Raw genomic sequence first — 19,318 nt, 5'->3', positions numbered from 1 at the left:
CAGTCAACAAGAGAACGAGAGGAAAGTACATTACAACTTCTAGTGTTCATAAAATATAATAATTTGTACAGGTTACGCGAAACTATTGACGTGTGAATGTCTTATGGCCAGTTTTTTCAAGTAATGTTTAATTTGGCTTAACAAATGTTAAATTAACAGCTGGTTTATTTTAAACGTTTTGTTAAGATGTTTTCCATTTTTCCAACATAATTTTGTTTAAAATAACCAACACTTAACTTTAACTGATGTTAATACTATTCTAACTACTCAATAGCAGTTGGTAATGATTTTGCATATATACGACAACTTCTTATTGGCTGATAGTATTATTTAAATTCTGTACTGTAGACATGGAACATGTGTAAAATCGTAACCTGTTACAGTAGCCATGATTCATACAGTACAGAGAGTTGATAAATGAAAGTTGCATTGACTACTATTGAATAATAATTATTATTATAAGTATGGTTATATTTTATAATGCTAAATATGAATTTCTGTTTAGAAAAATCTCAGCATTATGACCACCAGGTGACAATAATTACACGAATGTGTGTAGTCAACTGTACACAAAACCCCGAGGAGAATTCCGTATCATATAAAATTCTCTAATTCAGGTCCATGTATAAATTATATGTAATTTCGTCCTAAAGAAGCAATTGCTGCTGAAACATTTTATTATTTACTCACTGCGTATTTTGAAGTACTATTGACATCGGCTATAGTTGAAGAGCCAGTAACATAGAATCTAGAGTTAATAGTAGCTGGTGAATTGGAACAAGTGGCCTATTCCTGTTTGTACGATATTCAAATCTGACTTCAATTTTTTGCCACGTTGAGATTGCACATTTCCTCAATATTATATGGATAATAGCTCAGCATCGAAATAAGCGTCAGTATGATAATCAGTTGACTTATAAAGATCATCTTCCCTATATTAATATTCCAAAATATCTTTTAAATTATATATTACCAGTCTTATGGCCGGTTTCACAAAGCTTCATTAAGGTTTTAATGATTCATTAATTTATTTACTGGTTCATTAAATCATTTTTATATCTCACCAAGCATCTTTAGTCTAACGAACCAGTAAAACTATCATTAAATTTAGTGATAGAAATTTCCGTCTTTAAATTTTTAATTATTCATTAGTTGCAATATAAAATGCGGAACGCTTCGACGCAGAATTGTTATATCTGGAACTGCTCGAAAATTAAGAGTCAAATGGAGATAATGTTAACCATTTAAAAACCGATCATTTTGAAAATTTGAATGACACAAAAATTCACAAAAGATACCGCGTCACGAAGATCGTGGTACCGGTACACAAAATTTTAGAAGAAACTGATCATAGGTTAGAATATCATAAAAACGGCTGAGACAAAGCTGAAACTAGTCAACTAAGTAGCATACAACTGAGTTTTATTTTAAGACATGAAAGTGATTATTATAACTACATACCAGTACCTAAGAATGTATTAGTAAATTAATACATAATGTGCATTCAAACATAACAAAACTTAATTGGTATATTAACTTTCATTTATTAGAATTATATTATAGCTAGCGATAAGATATGTTTGCACTGGCTTTAAAACAGAAGCGAAAGAGCTGGATTCTTGGAATTTATAATCGTTTTCTTTCCGATGGAAATTTAATTTTCCAGCAGGATAATCACCCCGCGCACACCGCCATAAACGTTCAAAGACGGTTCACGGAAAAGCATGAAAAAGAGGAGGATTGACAAATATCGAGACATCCCACCTCAAAATCCAGATCAGTTCTGGGATCAAGTTCTGGCTACCTGGAAAGATTTCGCTAAGGACCAGAACTATTTCCGCGATCTGGTGGACTCAATGCCCCGAAAATGCCAGGCAGTGATAGACTCCGGTGGCATGTGGATGAAGTATTAGATCCACATGTATATTTATTTTATTTTTCTTTAATTTGTTTGTTTATCTTTGTTTTATTTCGGGAAGAAAATTGATCTCCCAAGAGGTTTTTTTTTAAATTCTCCTAGTGGAGCCAGAGTTGCGAAATAATTCGTTCCAGTACACAAAATTAAAAAAATGAAGAAAGGTAACATGTATAAAAATTAGTTACGTAAATAAAAAAAAGTTATCGCCGAGAATCGAACACGGGCCCCTGGGATGGCAATCCAACTCGCTACTGACTACTCCATCGAAGAGTCGTGACGTAACTAGCGCGACGAGGCACATATAGCTTCTACGCTTGAAGTCTACGGAGACAGTGCACATAAAAATGTACTCGTGTAAATATTTTAATGTTCAGTATTAGTTAATGTTTCATTTGGACTGATTTACTGAAGCTTGGTGAAACCGGCCCTTACTGTAAACATTCCTCAAAGAGAAACATAACATGTTATTTTCACAACTTTTGTCTGAACAGCTGTGGTGTTATCCGCCATGTTTAACTGTTTGTTAAATGAGTTAACGGCCTGAAATCCTACATTTCAATTGAAAAATGAGTTCTATTCAGTCAATATTTAACATAAAACACAATAAAACATGTTATAATAACATTTACACAGATTTAAAAACAAACGTTTTCGCCAATTTTGATTGGCATCTTCAGGTCGTGTAGGTCGAATGGAACATGTTATGAAAAGTGAACACTTGGTATATGACGTTAAAAACAAAAGTTACAACTATAATATCACTTAAAAACAGAGAATAGAATACTCGTATAGCAAAAAGCCTCCACGATGTGTGTAAAATCACTGTGTTGAAAGAGGCGTGTGTGAACCATGGAAACAGCAAAACTCTTCTGTCATTGCAGATACAGTTTTCAAGATAGATTTGAAGATGCTACGAACAGGTCGGTCGTGTGGCCGTTATGGAGAGCAGGAAAAATCCTGTAAATTGTAAGGATAGAATGAAAGAATATTTAGAAGCATTTAAGTATTATTTAAATCTTCTAAAACAATACTTACAAAAAATGGAAGAACGTCTTGAAATCCATGAGGACGGCGACACGACTGATCTTTACATTAAGTGGTAGCGTATGACGAAAACTGTATACGTTGCACGACTAGTGGATGAGTGACCGTTACTTGCGTGTGATTTTAAACAGCGGGTTATTTGAATTTGGGTATTGTTCGTTAAGGAGCGGGCTATCATTATTATTAGAAAAGGTGGTAATATATAGTTCTTCCGCAGCATTCATATAATTATGATTGTTAATGGTCTTTAAGACCTGAAGGGCTTCTTCTATGCCAGTAAGTTCGTGATTAAGGGAAATGAGATGCGTGGCAAACTTTGATATATTCCTATTGAATTTGAAGTCAGAGACGTGCTCTTTGTAACGCGTGCGAAAATTCCTTTTTGTTTGGCCAACGTATTTACTGGGACAGTTTTTACATTATAATAGATAGATACCGCTATTGGCAAATTTATTGTAATTTTGAATGTTATTGGGAATTATATTATTAAGTTTGTTGTTGGTACGGAATGCTACGTTAATTTGTTCTTTTCTAAAAAGGTTACCTAATTTGTATGACACATTACCGAAAAATGTCATGGGTTTCCAGTGGGTGGTTTTAGTCTTTTTGACAGAACTTACTAAAGTGCTATTAGTTTTGGTTTCTGCTTTAAATTTATTTAAGCGTTTTGTTATCTAGCTTCTGCATTTCGTACGTTTTCGCGGGCTTTGAGGTTGCGCTGGAAACATTGTAGCTGAGGCACAATTCGTCTGGATTCGTGGCCTGGTCAGCTTTCACTCCTCCCATCCATGATCGGTCTCAAGGGTAGAGTGGGGTGGGAATAGTAGTGGTGACTTGTCTTCCTAAATAGGCAATAAATACAAAAATTCCAGCTCTTTGGCAGGCAGAGACCCACACTATTCTCTCCCCTTATGCCTTAGTTTATGACTTAAGCGAGGGTGTTGTACTATTGTACTTCGTAGTACAGTAGTGAATCTGGGCCAATGTTGTGTGTTTCGGGAAAATATAAACAGAAACAAATGCGAGAAATAATGTTGTTGTAGTTAATTCATTGTTAGAGTGTCCTTTTTCGAGAAGAAATAATATTGAAAGAAAGGAAGTTTTAAATAGAGAGCCTACCGAGATACCTACGACATCGCTGACAATTTTTCTGACAGATAATCTTAAAACGCGAGTTTCTATTGCATCCTTGTATGGGCAACATAAATGGTAAAGTGGTAATGTGGTGCAAAATAAACTTTTCTCTTGGCCTTGTTTGTTGCTGTCAAAGGAAAAAAATAAAAAGAAAAGAAAGAAAGTGGAATTTCAACACATAATATGGGCTGCTTCATCAATCATCACACTGAAACAGCATAGGCTAACAGCTTATTTGATGAGTGAAATTATTATTTTTCATTAATAATAATAATAATAATAATACAATAATGATGTTAATAATATAATAACAATAATAATTAATATAATGAATAAACATTTCCTATCGGAGGACTTAAACTAGTTGCATTTGGCCTCACCGAGGATTTCGATCACCGGCCGCTACTGCTCCACTCTTAATTTTATAATTATATGTTTTTAAGCAATACATTGTCTGGTGTTTTGAGGCTCCGTTTTCAAAACCTCATTTTTGATAGGTTATTTAACGACACTCTACCAACTATTAGATTTAGCGTCGATGAAATTGGCGATAGCGAAATCATATTTGACTAGAACGTCATAAAAATCCCAAGCCTTCATCCCAAGTGGGAATCGAATCCACGCCCGAGCGCAGCTCCGGATCAGCAGGAAAATGTATATGCCGCTTGAGCTACGTCGATGATCCGGAGGATCTTTTCGTTTCTTGTGGATAATACAGTAACACCTTTTTCGGAATCAATCTTGCGTTCATTTACATCGTCTCACAATTTATTGTTTTGTATTCTTCAATATTTTCTTGTAAACTCCTGATATATACAGTAATAGTTCCTCAGTTTGTCCTTCCTTGTTACTCCTGTCACGGATCGCAAAAATGGCATTTCTGCTATTTGGATTCTACTTTTATGTTCATCTTTCAATGTCCATAGTTTGTTGTTACAATATTTATTCAGGCCAGTTCTAAAGAATTAATTGTATTATTTTTTACGAGTTTTTCTTCCAAGAGTATACATGTAAATCTAAAACAAAAACTCTTTACTTTATTGCTTGCTATTTATCGATTTATTGAACATACGATATAATAAATTCCAAATATTCAATTTACTTACTTGTTCTATACTGTTATCATTTAAATTTAATTTACATCGCACTGATAAGAGTACTCTCGTCTACACTGTGGAGTAACGGACAGCATTCTAACCATGAAAGAGTGGGCCCGCGTTCAAATCCTGATCGGAACAAGTTACCTTATTGCGTTTTTTTAGAGGTTTTCCCTCAACCAAATGAAACAGAATTGCAAAGTAACCTTCGGCGTTGGACCTTGGACTCATTTCACAATCATTTATCCACACAAGCCTACCATTATCATCATTAGGCCTACCATAGCCCGGCTAAAATTCACGGTGCAGCGTGCTATATTCGTACTAGAGAGCGAACGTTTGACGAAAAAATATCATTCACAGAACTGGAGTAGTAAGTACAATAAGCCTCACCTCCTCCGTAAAAAAGGGACTTTTTAGTGACTGAGATTATTGTTTTCAAGTTATATTTCAAAATGGTGCCTATTATTAATTTGTTTAATTCATAAACCTTCATTGTGAACTTGATTAATGAAACCAAAATAACGACTTGTTGGTAAAAAGTAAATAAATACAAAATTATTATGCTAAAATGTAAAATTTATTGCAGCCGTTACTTCCTAATGACAATGTGTGTGTGTGTGTGTCTAATGCCTACCCACTTCACTTTGCGTGAATCGGGTTCCGCATACTGCGTATACATGGCAGGACTGTGACCCATTTTCAAGTTGCACACCACTTCGGCGTGCCAAGTTATGCATGATGTATATCTGTGAAGAGTTATGTCGTGTACTAGGGTGAGTGTATTTATTTTAATTTATTGGGTTATTTTACGACGCTGTATCAACATCTAGGTTATTTAGCATCTGAATGAAATGAAGGTGATAATGCCGGTGAAATGAGTCCGGAGTCCAGCACCGAAAGTTACCCAGCATTTGCTCGTATTGGGTTGAGGGAAAACCCCGGAAAAACCTCAACCAGGTAACTTGCCCCGACCGGGATTCGAACCCGGGCCACCTGGTTTCGCGGCCAGACGCGCTGACCGTTACTCCACAGGTGTGGACAGGGTGAGTGTATGTTAAGTGTTTGTGTAAGTATATTGTAGGGAATGTGTGAGGATGATGATAAAGGTGAGTAAGGGAGAAGGGGAAACCCGGTGCCGGCACGTAGCCTACTCCTATCGAAGAGTATCAAGGGGGCCGCCAGGCTTAACGTCCCCATCCGACGGACGAATCCTATCAACAGTGACATATGTCTTCCCTTCATATGCACTGCGGAGAGATTTGGGATTTAACTCAGGCATATTGGTGCACAATTTAGTGATCAGAAGTTGTACACCGCCACAAGAAAATTTCTGACCCCGCTGGGAATCGAACCATGACCGGCTAGTCTGGAGGCAGACACGCCACCACAGAGCTAAATCGGCGTACCCTAATGACAATGTTAAGAGATATAAATTTAAAATATGAACTATCGGCCTATTGCATGCTTGTGAGAATCCCATAATATGTTTTCCATTGAATACATTTTTCTCTTTCCTTCATCACTTAGCTTATAGAGCTGAACCCGTTGGATTCCTCAACCCAATCCAGATTATATATTAACTTAGGCTCACAAATTTCATGCTGTATGGCGTGTGACCACCGCTTATAATAATACATAACAAACACAATGAGAGAGAAAATAACTGCCACCTTTCTCATCGAAACTGAATCGGGGTTGGCTATATTTTTAGCTCGATATCCTATCGCTTGAGCAATAGCAGAAGACCTATAACGACGTAGGTCTACTATTTAATTCCATTTCTGTACTCGTCACTGGCTGTCAATTGGAGATTGAATTCCACGAACACTATCGCAAGGTTTGGTACTTGAATTCCGAACAATCGGCATTCTTTAGCTGAAGCGTTCGATTGCTGAAATAGGATGTCCTTTTATGGGTACTGAAGGTTTGAGTATGTTAGTGCAGTCTTTTGAGTTCTAATATGGAATTAAGTTCATTAAGCAGCAATGTATGTAAATGAAAACTAAAAAGCGACAGAAATAAGAGGACCTATGACAAATGCAGCAATAGGCCTACTTCCTTTCAGAAGAATGCAGACAAATAATATGTCCTTGACCTGGCTTTACGGGGGCTGGATCGAGACGAATCCGTACACTTAGACACGCTTTGGCCCTTTGTGCGCTCTTAAATATACGACGATTGTGCAAGTTTCCCAGGTGGCCTGAATGGCATTCGAGAATTCGACGCTGACAGGTAGGTCATCCTACTTCAGCCCCTTATAAACCCAGGTATCGTTTCGCGGACGAGTAGCCTGATAAGCCCCAGGGAACCGGAGCCAGAAGTCTTCTTATATCAGAATCGGAATCTCGTACTACCCCCAAGATTTCACTTCAGTCTATTTTTACTATGCAGATGATAGATGAAATGAGAGGGAAGTGGAGTGTGTTGGTAGAACGATATAGGGAGTATCCCGAGAAAAAATCCTCTGCAACGTCTGCTTTGTCCACCACAAATGCCATCACAACTTGGCCGAGGATCGAACTCGGGTTGCCTGGATGAAAGACCAACGCGCGAGTCACAATAGGAGTAAATCACACAAGATGATATAAAGGCTTGTCAAATATTTGAATTGAAGAGAATAATAATAATAATAATAATAATAATAATAATAATAATAATAATAATAATAATAATAATAATAATAAGCAAAAGTATTTCTTCCGTAAGCACCACGAATGTAAAAGTCGGACACATATTAATAGCTAGAGTAACACAACTGTTACCAAGTCTGGCAACATCTTTCTAAAGCCATAACTCCTTTGCAAGGACGCACGCTCGCGTAGTTTTAACTCTTTCTTCCCCATTTCCCATTCCTCATTCATTCACCGCAACAGCAACGGTTTAGAATACGCGGATTTTCACCTACGTTCGTGCGTTTAGGTAGGCTACAGTACTATTGGACCGAAGTGCGTGAAGTATGTTTTCGATGTGGGTAGTAGGAGTCGCTGCTGCAGCGGCAGCGGCGGCCTCTATGAAGCAAACGGAACAGAAGTGAAGTGTCATCAGACTTTGACAGGAATCTTCCTTATAGTATGGTGCGGGCCGGCGTGAAGGTCAGCGCGATGCCTCTGCTTCTGTGGCTGCTCTTCCAGCGGGCGGCGGCAGCTCCTCCAGAGCCAGCGCAAGCGTGGGGCAACTTCAGGCCGGCAGTTAGCCAACAGGTGCGAGTGTTGTTAAATGTTTCTTTACGTTCAAGGCGGCTGATTGGACAGTTCAGGCCGCTCAATCAGCGTGTGTGCTTCGATTTATTTACTTTTAACTAGTGGATCTTTGCATGCAAATTAGATTACAACAGTTTTATTTAGAATTACTCGTACAATCAACGAATTCAATACGGCGGTAAGACGAAGCTGTGAAGTGTGAATATAACCTCAGTTTTATAGCCGACTCAATAGGTAATCTACCTTATTAACCCATTAATTCACTGACCTACCATCATAATCATAAACACCATCATTATCAACAACGATGGTAACATCAATCTTATGTAATTAGTAGGTATATTTTGCCTATACCAGCTACAATTCTACTACCAATTTGCTTGTATGTCCAGAATCGAGAGTAAGTACAGAATTCTAGTAAAATTATAAGGAGGGATATCCATTTATTATTATTATTATTATTATTATTATTATTATTATTATTATTACTACTACTACTAAACCAAAATATGCTCCTTGAACCGAAATGATGGTATTTCAATTATTTAAATACAACTGCAATTAAGAATCATATTAGGCTAAACGAACTATCAATGCACTAAGTCTTTAGTGTGGGGAGATAACGAAGACTCGCCTTATTATTATTATTATTATTATTATTATTATTATTATTATTATTATTATTTAGTCAACTGTTCGAAGACAGGTTTGAACCCCGTAAGTGACAGCAATAAGACATCACTCATAAGCCAAATAATCCAGGAGATAATGGGATAGGGTGGCCAGTTCCTTTCCCCTTCATTGTATAAATCGCTGACTACTAACAATATATTTCATTAGCCAGACTTCAGATGTATACAGAAAATTGTTCTTCTTCTAACATAAAAATATCATAAAGTGAGATGTAATGCCTTATAATTGATGTACATATCAGCGAGATCTTCAATCAGAGATATTATTATTATTATTATTATTATTATTATTATTATTATTATTATTATTATTATTACTTCCTCCACTGACTGAAGTGAAAGCTTTTCTCCTTCAATAGGGAAGAGGGTGTAGGTTTCATGTTGTTTTATGTGATGCCTAGCGCCATGTTGACCACATGACTAAGGAGTTATGTTACTTGCTAATAATAACAAATAATATTGGTTAGGAATCTTGCAACGATGGCGGGATGGAACACAGAGTTTTCAATTTTGAGATGTTTATAATAACAATAATGATAATAATAATAATAATAATAATAATAATAATTATTATTATTATTATTATTATTATTATTATGCCTATAAAATCAGCGATTCGGATTCGATTTCAAACAGAGAAGTGGCCTACAGCGAAGTTCCTCCAAGAAATGAGTGTGTGCATTCTACATTGTCTTAATCGGTGACCTTCAAACATTCTGATCACATGACCCACTACTTTTAGAATTTCCAGTGACGGTGGATTGAACATACGGGTCCAAATATTTAAATATTATTATTATTATTATTATTATTATTATTATTATTATTATTATTCATCTGAGTCATAAAGGCATTTGTGGTGTACAAAGAGGGCGCGAAGGTTTTTTTCTCGGGATTCTCCCGTCTCTCCTTACTCGTGTCATCATCATTTCACCATACTTCACAATCTCGTTCACTCTGCGAGGTCCTGAGCCAGGCCTCCATAACAAATAAAAAATGGCTTAAAGTTGTATACATTCGAGTAATAATAATAATAATAATAATAATAATAATAATAATAATAATAATAATGGAGGTTTTCCTCTGTTCAACGATATTGCGCCAAAATGTTCTCTTTTACACAACTTTCGTACATCATTCACGCACTTCTGAGACCCCTTTCAACATTATCATTTCATCTTAATTACAGTAGTTTTATTTTCTTTACTTAATTAAAATCCTTGTAACTCAGGTGGTAGGTAGATGTGTTTTCCTGCTGAACCGGAGCCGCGCTGGGGCGTGGGTTCGATTTCCACTTAGGCTGATTATGCGGTTGGGATTTTTCCGAGTTTTCGAATTGTAAGGCGAATGTCAAGCAATCATAAGACATCTTGCTAAATAACATTGCTATCACAAATGCTATCGACAATAAATAACCTAACAGTTGTTACAACGTCATTAAGTAACCGATTAAAGAAGTCCTTACTTCCTCTCTAATAACTATCAAACTCAAATCTAGTCGATCCGGGTTGAAGTTCCAGCAGGACAGGATTCGTCTCTCCGTTGTTTAGTGTTTGTCAAGTGTTGTCTATTTCCATGCTGACCAAACTCTCATTCAGTCTCTTAACTTGTAAATATCTGGAGTAAATTGAAGCAGTAAAAAGTTTCATAATAAATACTAACAGCAACTTAATCGTTAAAGACATTATTTATAAATTCACTCACGATATATGAGCTTAGTTACAACTTTCGTTTTCACGATGAATGATTTCAGAAAGATTTAAGTGTTTACTCTTCCGGGGTGTAGACTATGTAACGATCAAGGCACACTTTAATTATGTATACTGGTATAGAATCCACGACAATGGGTTCAAATTCCGTCTAGCACGGAGTTTTACCCGCTGTCAGTGTAGTGTCCTATGTTGTCTTAAATTAAATGAAGATCCGGTGACATACTGATCCCACATCATGAGCGTTCCTTCACGTGTCTGTTGTGTGAAATTAAATATAAGAAAAACATTTCGACAAGGCAGAAAACCAGAAAAAAAAAAAACTATCTGCTTGCACAAATTAGATCACAAAGGTTTCACCTAAGAAATTTTTCGTATCACCCAATTCATTGTGACGAAAAACGAAATTGTAATGCATACTCTATTTCTGTATCTTTAACGTCGTTTTTCAGCAACACATAGTAGAACTAATCTGAGAAAAACTTCTTTGCCTATTACAAACGTCACATGATATGTAGAAGACAAGAGTCCCGATTCCTTGGTGAGAAGGAGTTTACAGCGACAGCTATCCACAGGTGGATGGTTTATCAATTTGAGGAATTTTAATCACCCAAGTGTGATATGAACCTAAATTAAAACGTACCGGTACTGAATATTTAATTAGCACTACCAATAAATACTGGACGTAGACTTAATGCATATTTGATGAAAATTATAGGTACATAAGCAGTTTATAATGAGTGTCTGGCATAAGAGGAGATGGACGAAGATAAATGCGATGTGACTAGAGCATACAAAAATAAGCTCTCATTCCCGTTGGCAAGCCAAGCTGTTCTCGCTCAGTAGTTCAGTACCGTCACTGATTCTGTTGTGACAATATGTTTTCGGTTAAACAGCGTGTGTTTATATACGATACTTGGGCTAAACGTGAGAATTGGTGATGTCGAAGTTCGGCACAAAGATGGAGAAATACGTTCCCCAATAGAAAATACAGAAGTTGCGTAAGTGAATATTGAAGTTTTCTTCAACATTTTGTTCCCATGGTTTCAAATCAGGTGAAGTTACGCAGAATTCTGTAAGTGTCGTTACGCCAAATAATGTTTGTGGACTTTGATTTTCGATTATGTCTCATTCCTGCCTCAAATATGGATTACGCTATTTAGTACTCTTTTATGTAGTACGTAAAACTTAAAAAAAAAAAAAAAAAAAACCTAGCCTAATTTACTAGATTGAAGGGTTCAATATTTTAAATTTACTCTATCTCATATTTCTCTATCGAAGAAATTTTCAATTTACAAGTTGATATTCTAAATTGGCGTCAAGTTATGTCAAGTTTGTGTTCTGTGTGCACGGCTGAAATGTTTTGAGATGGCGATAAGGCTACACCTTAAAAGGTTAAAACGCTTAATAAGAAGATATTTTGAAAGTTAAGGAAGGAATAATAGTATATTTATATGCATTTTTTAAATAACTCATTTATGGCTTAAAAGATTAATATCTTTATTAACACATCAGGTTCCATTTAAAACCTGAATTTAAGCCTTATATTTTTCTTTGAACTACACAGCACCTTTTTGCACCCTACATTTGAAGCACGAATTATCCCACTCACACGGACATTCAATGCATGAATTATACGAATGGACCAATCAAAGTCGGAGTGGCGGTCACGAAACCATTTCTAAACCTCTTACGTGCCGATAAAGCAGAAAATTTTCTCACAACGAATCTCGCAAACAAAATACCGTACTAGCTACGTATAAGGAACTCTGATTCAATTCCTACAAAGTATAATAATAATAATAATAATAATAATAATAATAATAATAATAATAATAATAATAATAAGTTAATGATAATAATAATCATCATCAGCCAAACATGGATTAAGCCCAACAGACTTTTTCCGTTTCCATAAAGGATTAAACTTTTAAATTCAAAGTTTTCTTGGTCTACCAACAGCCCCTCTTCCTCTTGCCCAATAAGACAGGATTGTTTGTGGAATACGGGGATCATCCATTCTATTGACATGTTCCAGTCAATTGGTTCTATGTTTAATTATTTTGTCCTGTAAATTGAATATTTTCCGAGGTTTCTTGCACAGGATAAGGACCGATGACGGGCTTATATAAGGGCGGCAATGAACCTGCAGGTTCCTTAAAAGCCATTTGTAAGTAGGCTAAGTAAGTAAATTTTAATATTTTCAGTTCCTGCCTAATGTTTTCGTTTTTCTTTTTGTACAATTTTCTGTAGCTAACTAGACATGTTAAGAATTTCATTTTCGCAGCTGCAATTCTTGTATATTTATAATAATAATAATAATAATAATAATAATAATAATAATAATAATAATAATAGTAATAATAATAATAATAATAATTATTATTATTATTATTATTATTATTTATTGATATTTATGTGCTGGACAACAGCCACTGGCCAATAAAAGTCCAGCACAGTGATACAATTAATACAATAAAATGAACAACAATGGCAGAAATTAAATAATTAAGATAACAACAAAATGAAGAACATAGATTACAATGGTTAGTTTACAAGAATTAATACTATAAAAGTTTATGGAAAGGAGTTGATTCTTACAAAAGTATTACCAATTTGTGTGTAAGGATTATGCAAATAATATTAGCAAAGACATTGCCATATTCTAATACTTCTATACATTGAATGGATCGAAATCGCCTATTATATAATAATAATAATAATAATAATAATAATAATAATAATAATAATAATAATAATAATAATAATAATATGCATCATGCAGTAGGGGAAATGATATGGCAGAAAAGTGAGCTACAGCTTCGATACGTTACTCTCTAGAGGACATACTTAAGGTAAATGAATTGGATAAAATACCTGCAATACATAGTGCATACTACTGAGTGACTGGAATGTAAATATACATTGTAAGACAATAAAGGAATTAAAATGGAATAATAATGGCACAGTAAACCAACGAAGAAGAAAACCTATACCACAGTAATTTTAGCTACCCGAATTTCACAGGTTCTGCTGGGGTTGATTTGGTACAAATTCTGAGCAAAGGCTGAGCTGAAGAAGGTGGTAAGGGATTTAAATCGCATTATGGTGATTAGATTATGCTAATGATTTTTGCCACATATCGCATCATGCCTTCTACAAGTTGTCGCAGAATATTAGAATATGAGAGCTTGTAATATGCTATACGAAAATGGGATTTTGTGCTTTGGATAATAGAACTACGACACTTAGTACAGAGAGATCCATTTATAATTTGAGATCGCCTACAGCGCACATCGATGCAATAAATTATCGGCACTTACATCACTTCCTTCCGCATAAGCTGAGTCACTTTCATGATGAACCGCGCGTTAACGTACAGTAGTGTCTGTCATTCTAACATTCAACATTTTATGCGATTTCGGCAAGCTTCAAAATTCTGTTTCTTCATCATTATTGTTAAAATAGTATTGGCTAAAAAACTCGATTATGCATAGTTTGCGCGAGAATTGAAATTCGCAAGAAAAGCCGTTGGTTTTCCACACTTTTAGGCCACAAATCGAAAGTTCGTCCAAGAACTGTATAAAGATACAGGGAAAATACACAGAATATAGAGTGAAAAAAAAAATATTTTCTACATGAACAGTTGCAACATTCACCCACCACAATTCACGCCAGTGCAGTGGATGGATTCCCTTGCTGTGATTGTTGATCCACTGTCACTCTATAAGGGTAAAAGTGCAGCATTTTCAGTCCTTTCAATGCTGACCTTTGTGACATGTCGCATTCTTATGCTAATCGGAGTGAAGATATCCTAGGACTTAACAATATTCTTGCTTGAATATCTGCACGTTTCTCCGATGTGATTCTTGTATCCAGAAAGGCGGACGTCATTTTCAACATATGCTTTAATAAAAGATAAGAACAATATAACGTTTTCGTATTACCTCTTACCGGCGCATTATTTGTACGGGACTACATGGCTAAATCGTTTTCGTTCCGTGCGAGAGAGCGGTCGGATCTCCACATTAAACACGCGCGCTACGACCGGTCATAATGCCGGTAAGTTGTATATAACGCGCACTGTAAATGTACTACATTACATACGATTACTGCAAAACATAGAAGTGTTATGATTGAGAAAAATATAGATATTAAGAGCAAAATATGTATATTCCAGATTTTCTCCAAGTGTAAGGCAAAATATGTTACGTAACCACATAGCGAATCCTCGGTCTTATCTCGCCAAACTATCATCTCCATATACCATTGACGCTAAATAACCTAGTAGGCCTAGCTGATAAAGCATTGTTAAATAATAGACTAAAAAAGCAGATTCTGAAGAAATGTCTCGGGTTAAAATTAAAGCGAATATATATATATATATATATATATATATATATATATATATATATATATATATATGTATATTTATACTGGGGGGAGGGGCATTAAAATAATTTTAAGATGTAATAAGGGTGCCTGCAAATTGATTTCCACAGTTTGTTGTCAATTAAAAATCACAAAGAGCGAATAAAAGACAGATGGACTGACAAGTCTTTGGCCCAAGAAATGGTAGTGGTAGTGGTGGTAGTGGTAGTAGTGGTGGTGCTGGTGGTGGTGGTGGTGGTGGTGGTAGCTGTGGTGGTGGTGGTAGCTGTGGTGGTGGAGATGATGATAGTGGACGAAGACTACAAGGGAGTACGTAATTTCATGTATTTTTTTATTTGACGTCCTTACGAAAAATGTATTAAATTGTATCGTGTTCCCATACTAGTTAAACGCTTAATCTGGGAGAAGGTTTGATTCTGTGGCATTAACATTAACAAATGGTCATAGAGAGATGGAATTCTGGAGAGATACGTTTGAGGATTTTTCATGGGATTACCCGACAGTTCCTTGCATTTGCGGAAAACCTTGGAGAAATCCCCCCCCCCCCCGAGGTAGTGAACCCTCGCACGAGTCTCACTCGCTGCCCCTGTGTTAAGTCGATGGACATAATGCAATTTAAGATATCTACAACAAGACAGACATGACTACTGAACGCCAATACATAGATACAAAAGTAAAGAAAAAAATCATGATGTGTCTTCCATTACAATCCATATGGAAAGAGATCTAAAACGATCGAAAACGAAATGTACTGACATGTTCATCCTAGAAACGAGTTCTTGACCCGAGTCCTAAATAGAGGGCAAGAAGGAAAATAAAACTAGACTACAGTATACAACGATCACAATGACAACAATGTACAGCAATACGCCAAGTGTAGGAATGTCCATAAATAGAGTTACACGATGTGCTCTCCATTGCAAAGTGGAGGGAGAAGAATACCACGAACGGCAAAAAAAGTGACTCGAAAATGTTTTCTCGTCTAACGTTTGGAAGGAAAGGAAGAAAAGAGATTACAGGAAAGAAGACGAAGGTGTAGGGACAGTGAGGGATAAAAAGGACAGATAATTTTTATTACTGTAGTTTATTTTACGACACTTTATCAATTGTGATGGTTATCTAGCGCCTGAGTGAAATGAAGGTGATAATGCCAGCAAAATGAATTCAGGGTCCAGCGCCGATAGTTGAGAGGAAAACCCCGAAAAAACCCGAACCGCGTAACTTGTCCTAACCAGGATTTGAATCCCGAGCCCGTGCATTTCACGGTTAGCCATGATAACCATTACTCCACAACGGTAGACCAGGACGGATAAAGAAAGGGATGGGAAGGAGATGGATGAATAAAGAAAAGAATGTAGAGAGAATAGAGGGAAAATGAAAAGGAAAAAGAGGAATAGAAGAGTGAATAAATACAAGAGCGTAGAGCAGGCGAAGGGAATAATGATGGAAATGGATGAAAATATTGATAGATAGAAGGATGAAGAGGGGATAAAGAAAAAAGAGAAAGTGAAGAATGAGTACGTAGAAGAATGGAGAGAAGATGGCTAAAGAGAGAATAGACGAAGAGGTAAATGATGGGGTAGAGAAAAGAAAAAATTGAGGAAGAAGGAGGAAAGAGGAGGGTAAAGAAGGATGAGGAAGGAGTATGAAGACGAGAAGAGAATGAGAATGAGAACGTGGAAGAAGGAAGGATAATGAAATAAAAAGCACGATGATAAAGATGACAAAAATTAAAGCAAATTAAAATCAATATTATGAAACAATAATTTCCACTGTAATGTGTTGAATGCTCGAATTACGCACACAATCGGCAAACTTGAGTCGGTAAACAGATGCAAAGTTACTCAGCCTGGGAGATTAGCTTGCAGTAACGGACCTATTAAAACCATCCGCCTCAAGTCGTAGGAATGTTAAGTGGACGAAGGATCAGCTGTTTGCTCAGAGCTGAAGGATGAAGACGTGTTAGACCGCAATTAACAAAGATGACTTCCTCCGCGGCTGTTGTCTGCTGAGCAAAGAGGAGGTTACGCCTAACAACTATCAGGCATAATGAGTTAGTATTTTAACGTGGAGTGAACGTGTCATGAAACAAAGTTCATCAACATTTCGAAACAGCATTTCGGAACTGAAGGTGCGGATGAGGGAGGGTCTCTGTTATGATTTATACCGGACTTTCATTTCAAAACTTCCGAGTCTAACTATTTACAGTATTCAAATTAAATTTAATTTAAATAAAAAATGCGTCAATTCAGATATTGAGGAGGTAGTTTAAATCCAGCGTTAATTGCATTTTAAGTTTCACTCCTCACACCCAATCCTCTTTGAAATTTTAAATGCCACCCCTATAATTACTATTCAGACGAGCCACTTTAGTGGCGCTGCTTAATACATTAAATTTTTGTAGGGAATTTTTCAGTCTTCCTGTGAACACAGACTTGGAAGGAGATACACTTTTGGCAACTTTGCTCAGACGGAGAAAGAATACAAGAAGAGTCTGGATTCATCCATTAGTTTCGGAAAGACTGAATCGAGGACTATTCCATATCTTGTTTGATGATTTACATCAGGACGATAAAAATTATTAATTTAAAGTACGCAAATGGGGGACAATATGGCATAAAACATGTATTTTTTTTAATATTTAAGAATTCTAAATTAAATATAATAGCACATGAAACCAGTCTGTAGTGTAAGTCTAATGGTAAAGTTAAAGGTCGTGGTGTAATTGAACCCAGGTTCAAACCTGAGATCAACTCATTTTTTTCAAGTCTTCGTTAATTTATTTATTATTTTAGATGCGTTATCTTATTTCAACATGATATAAAGGGGATTTCACTACATAAATAGTATATCCGTAAATCGCATTAGCCCAGCTATTTAGTCGTTTAATAATAATAATAATAATAATAATAATAATAATAATAATAATACTAATAATAATAACAATAATAATAATAATAATAATAATAATAATAATAATTTATTTATTTAAACTGGCAGAGCTAAGGCCAGTAGACCTTCTCTTCCCCCCAGCCAGACTCTAATTCTAATTGAATACAATTGCTTGCATAGTCTATAGTTATATTATTATTTACTACTATTATTATTATTATTATTATTATTATTATTATTATTGTCATTCTATATTATTCTGTCGTAATACTGCATTATCCACGTATTGTGGGTCCCTATCACCACAGCATGGCGCGTCCTCAAGTTGCGGATAGAGGAGACGGCCTCCAGATATGGAGGGTAGCTGCGAAAATATTGAATAAGCAGTCGTGGACAGCCGATAAGGGGTGGTCCTCCAGCTTGGGGGTTGGGTGAAGGGCTAACAACCCATCATCGTAAAAAAACAGCTTGTTACGAAACCTAACAGTAAGCCTCGGAATGGGACATTCTCCGGCACGACCACAGCAAAGGAAAAAGGTTATAAGATTTGGTACATGGAACGTAACTAGTATTTATAGAACAGGAGGGGAAACATTAGTAGCAAAAGAATTAGCTAGATATAGAATAGACTTCGTGGGAGTACAAGAGGTTAGGTTAGATGGGAATGGCATGTCACAAATAGGTGATTACTTACTGTATTATGGGGAAGGAAACGATAATCACCAATTAGGAACAGGATTCTTTGTACATAAAAGAATAAAATCAGCAGTAAAAAAGGTCGAATTTATCAGTGACAGGTTATCGTATTTAGTACTTAAGGGTAGATGGTGCGATATCGTAGTTATAAATGCTCACGCCCCTACAGAAGAGAAAGACGACCATATAAAGGATAGCTTCTATGAGGAATTGGAACACACTTTTGATCAGTTACCTCGATACCACATGAAAGTTCTATTGGGGGACTTCAATGCTAAAGTAGGACGGGAGGATATTTTTAAACCAACAATTGGAAAAGAGAGCCTACACGTAATTAGCAGTGACAATGGAGTTAGGTTAGTTAACTTTGCACATCAAAAAATTTAATTGTCAAGAGTACAACATTCCCCCATAAGGATATACATAAATATACGTGGACTTCTCCAGACGGAATGACAAATAACCAGATAGATCACATCTTGATAGATAAAAGAAGGCACACTAGTATAGTAGACATTCGAACTTTCAGGGGGGCTGACTG

The 19,318-nt window shown here is 36.0% G+C and overlaps 2 protein-coding genes across 10 annotated transcripts in view; one reads left to right on the top strand and one right to left on the bottom strand.

The window, feature by feature from the left end:
* Positions 1–19,318, bottom strand: part of LOC138694437 (Golgi-associated PDZ and coiled-coil motif-containing protein-like) — a 412,856-nt gene that overhangs the window by 236,314 nt on the left and 157,224 nt on the right. The window lies entirely within an intron of this gene.
* LOC138694436 (putative leucine-rich repeat-containing protein DDB_G0290503) overlaps positions 1–19,318 on the top strand; it is a 181,874-nt gene that overhangs the window by 26,142 nt on the left and 136,414 nt on the right. The window contains exon 1 of one of the 5 annotated variants that reach the window (XM_069818133.1): positions 8,205–8,396. The exons of 1 other annotated variant lie outside the window; for it this stretch is intronic. In XM_069818133.1, the coding sequence (XP_069674234.1) occupies positions 8,268–8,396 (129 nt within the window). In that variant the 5' untranslated portion in view covers positions 8,205–8,267. Of the gene's footprint in view, positions 1–8,204; positions 8,397–8,460; positions 8,631–11,657; positions 11,799–19,318 lie in introns of those variants that run through there. 3 more of the 5 variants (XM_069818135.1, XM_069818137.1, XM_069818138.1) reach the window with 3 other exon arrangements.

Source organism: Periplaneta americana, chromosome 2 (genome assembly GCF_040183065.1).
Source record: "Periplaneta americana isolate PAMFEO1 chromosome 2, P.americana_PAMFEO1_priV1, whole genome shotgun sequence".
NCBI lineage: Eukaryota > Metazoa > Arthropoda > Insecta > Blattodea > Blattidae > Periplaneta > Periplaneta americana.
The sequence above is the reverse complement of the archived record's forward strand: the minus strand, read 5'-3'. Positions and strand labels throughout refer to the sequence as shown.